The 3,311-nt window shown below is 36.6% G+C and overlaps 1 protein-coding gene across 1 annotated transcript; it reads left to right on the top strand.

The window, feature by feature from the left end:
- The first annotated feature begins 595 nt into the window (after nt 1-595).
- On the top strand, nt 596-1,264 carry LOC126602875 (uncharacterized). The gene has a single exon (XM_050269711.1). It carries the CDS (start codon nt 596-598, stop codon nt 1,262-1,264), a length of 669 nt encoding a protein of 222 aa, XP_050125668.1.
- Nucleotides 1,265-3,311: the final 2,047 nt, after the last annotated feature.

Here is a 3,311-nt window from a genome sequence, read left to right as displayed (position 1 = left end):
CTTCTGTTCTTTCTCTTTCTAAACACTCATACTGTTCTTAGTAGATTTTCTGCATTCTTTGATACTTTGTTAACATGGTATCAGAGCCGAGTCGATTCTTAGTGACCTTCTTCCGCTGATTTGTTATCGAAAGAGAGGTGAAGCTCTTCGATTATATCGTCTCTGGTTAGGGTACAGTTCAAGAACGCAGTATTTTCAGGTTCTTGGTTCTTTATGATATCTTGCACTCTATATGTTTGATGAAATGTCGCAGTCACATTTTTTGCTTCAAATTGCATAATTGTTAGAGGCCCATAGCCATTAGTGTTGCCATCATGGAATGGGTAGATCAATAAGGTGTTTGTTAGGATAGAGAGGCCGATAGCCATTTCCCTTTTATGTTTCACTTTAGAAAGGCCGATAGCCAGAAGTTTCTGTCATTTTTTTTTGCTGTGATTTACGTACGAAAGTCGAGATTTTATCACTTCAGAAAGGCCGATAGCCAGAAGTGTGTTTTACATCCTAAAGTTGAGATCTTATTGCTTCAGAAAGGCCGATAGCCAGAAGTTGTTAAAGAGTTTTTACGAAGATTCCATTTGTTGCTAAAGTTGATATAATGGCTGATTCAAGTGTCAAAATTGAAACATTTTTGGGAATGTTGACTGTCAAACTTCAAGATGATAACTTTGTTAAGTGGAGCTATCAATTTCAGTTAGTTTTGAGGGGATATGATTTGTTTGATTTCTTTCTTGGAGAAAATCCTTGTCCATCTAAGTTTGTGATTAATTCAGACACCGGTGTAACAAAGGAAGTCACTACAGAGTATAAAGAATGGGTGAGAAAAGATATGGCATTGCTGAGTCTTCTTATCGCTACTCTATCCGATGAGGCTATGGAGCATGTCATTGGGTGCAGAACATCTCATGAAGCCTGGACATGTTTACAAGAAAGATTTGCATCGATTTCAGTTGTTCGAGTTAATCAGTTAAAGACTGAATTACATACAACACAAAAAGGAGGGGAATCTGTGGATAAATTCTTAATGAGGCTGAAGAATATAAGGGATCAACTTGTTTCTGTTGGAGAAAGACTTTCAGTTAATGATTTGATGATTGCTGTGTTATCTGGTTTACGTGCAGAATTTGAAATGATTCGGACATTGATCTTAGCAAGGGATACAACTCTGTCTTTAAAAGATTTCAGGGCTCAACTTCTTTTTGCAGAAGGGAGTATTGAGTCCAAGATGCAATCTTTGACAAGTTCTATGGCTGCAATGTGTGTTTAAGGGGCAAGATCTAGCTCTCAACGATATCAGGGCTATGAACATGGTGAAAGCTCAAATACACAAGGGATGCAAAGAGGCTATAATGGAGAGCAATTTGGAGATAACTTTCAAGGTGGATCTGATTTTCTGGGCAATAGAAATAACAGGAATGGCAACACCAATTACAATACTAGAAGTGGCAGCAACAACAATTTCAAGAAGTTTGGGAATGGAAATAACAACTTTAAGAATTCATCTTCCAGGTTTCATAACAGGAATGGAAATGGGGGTAATAACAATCACCTTGGGAATGGAAACAACAACTATTCTGGAAATGGAAAAGCTCCCCAGAGTGGGAGAAATGGATATTCTGGCAATAGTTATGGAAATGGAGGTTCTTTTTCTAGCAATGGGAGTTCAAATGGCTACTCTAAGTCAAATTGGGCTGGAAACACCAATTTTAAGTCTTCTGTGTCACCAGAGTGTCAGATTTGCTCAAGAAGAGGACATACTGCACCAAACTGTTATTACAGATCTGATAATGGGAATGTTCAGAGTTCCGGTCCTGTGATATGTCAAATTTGTGGAAAAAGGGGGCATATTGCTCTTGAATGCTATCATAGGAACAACTATGCTTACCAAGGTAATCCACCACCTTCTTCTCTTGCTATGACTGCTCAAGCAAACATTGAGTCAAATTTGGCTACGGGTTCAGTATTTCCAAATGAAAATGGACATGGTTTTTCTACTGAAGATCATTGGATCATTGACACAGGAGCTACTCATCATATGACTACTAATCTAAATCATCTCAATAATGTCACTCCATACACTGGTGATGAGAAGATTACTATTGGGAATGGTATAGGTTTATCAGTTACTCATATTGGTTCAACTTCGATATATGTGCCTCATAATGATATAGTATTGAGAAATGTGCTTTGTGTACCTACAATTGCTGTCAATTTGTTATCTGTTAAAAAGGGTAAGGATAATGGTTGCTGGTTTATATGTGATGATATTGTGTTTTTTATACAGGACAAGGCAACAAGGAAAATACTTTACCAAGGAAAGAGTGATGGTGGGGATTTGTTTACGATAACAGTAAATGTGTTTGCCAGATCGTTTGCTGCAAAGTTGGGAAAATGTTTAGCTTTTCTGGGGAAGAAAGTTCACGTTTCAGTATGGCATCAAAGGTTAGGACATCCATCTGAGGAGGTTTTTGCTGCAATGCTAAAGAAGTCAAAGGTGATAGTTAATGCCTATTGTTCACAATCCTTATGTTCTTCATGTATTAGTGGTAAAATGACTAGGCAACCTTTTCATGTAAAACAGTCTAGAGCTACTTTTCTTTTTGAGAAGATTCATACTGATGTATGGGAGCCCTCTCCAAAGGTGTCTGTACAAAGATATAGATACTATATTAGTTTTGTGGATGAATTTTCTAGGTTCCTTTGGATATTTCCCATGAATAATAAATCACAAGCTTTTGAGATATTTGTGAAGTTTAATGCCTTTATTTTGAACCAATTCAATGCTACAATCAAGTGTTTACAATCTGATGGAAAGGGAGAGTTTTTGAGTAAGACATTTATTAATTTTCTGGAGAATAAAGGGATTAATCATATGATATCTTGTCCATATACTCCTCAACAAAATGGCCTTGCAGAGAGGAAACATAGACATGTGATTGAAACTGATGTGACTTTGTTGACTGAAGCAAATTTACCAACCCAATTCTGGTATCATGCTTGCACACATGCTGCATTTCTTATTAATAGGATGCCAACTAGAAATCTAAGTATGAAGTCACCATATCAGGTAATTTTTGGAATAGAACCTGAGATTCAACATCTAAAAGTGTTTGGTACTGCAGTTTATCCATTTTTGAGACCATACAATGAGAACAAGCTGCATAAAAGATCAATTCAGTGTGTATTTCTTTGTTATATGATGGGATATAAGGGAATAGCTTGTTACAATATTAGTACTAGTAAAATAATCATATCAAGACATGTTATTCATGATGAGGAGGTTTTCCCATACAAAGTAAAATTAGTCACAGAAA

This window comes from Malus sylvestris, chromosome 15, assembly GCF_916048215.2.
Source record: "Malus sylvestris chromosome 15, drMalSylv7.2, whole genome shotgun sequence".
NCBI lineage: Eukaryota > Viridiplantae > Streptophyta > Magnoliopsida > Rosales > Rosaceae > Malus > Malus sylvestris.
This window is presented reverse-complemented; position numbering and strand designations above follow the sequence as displayed.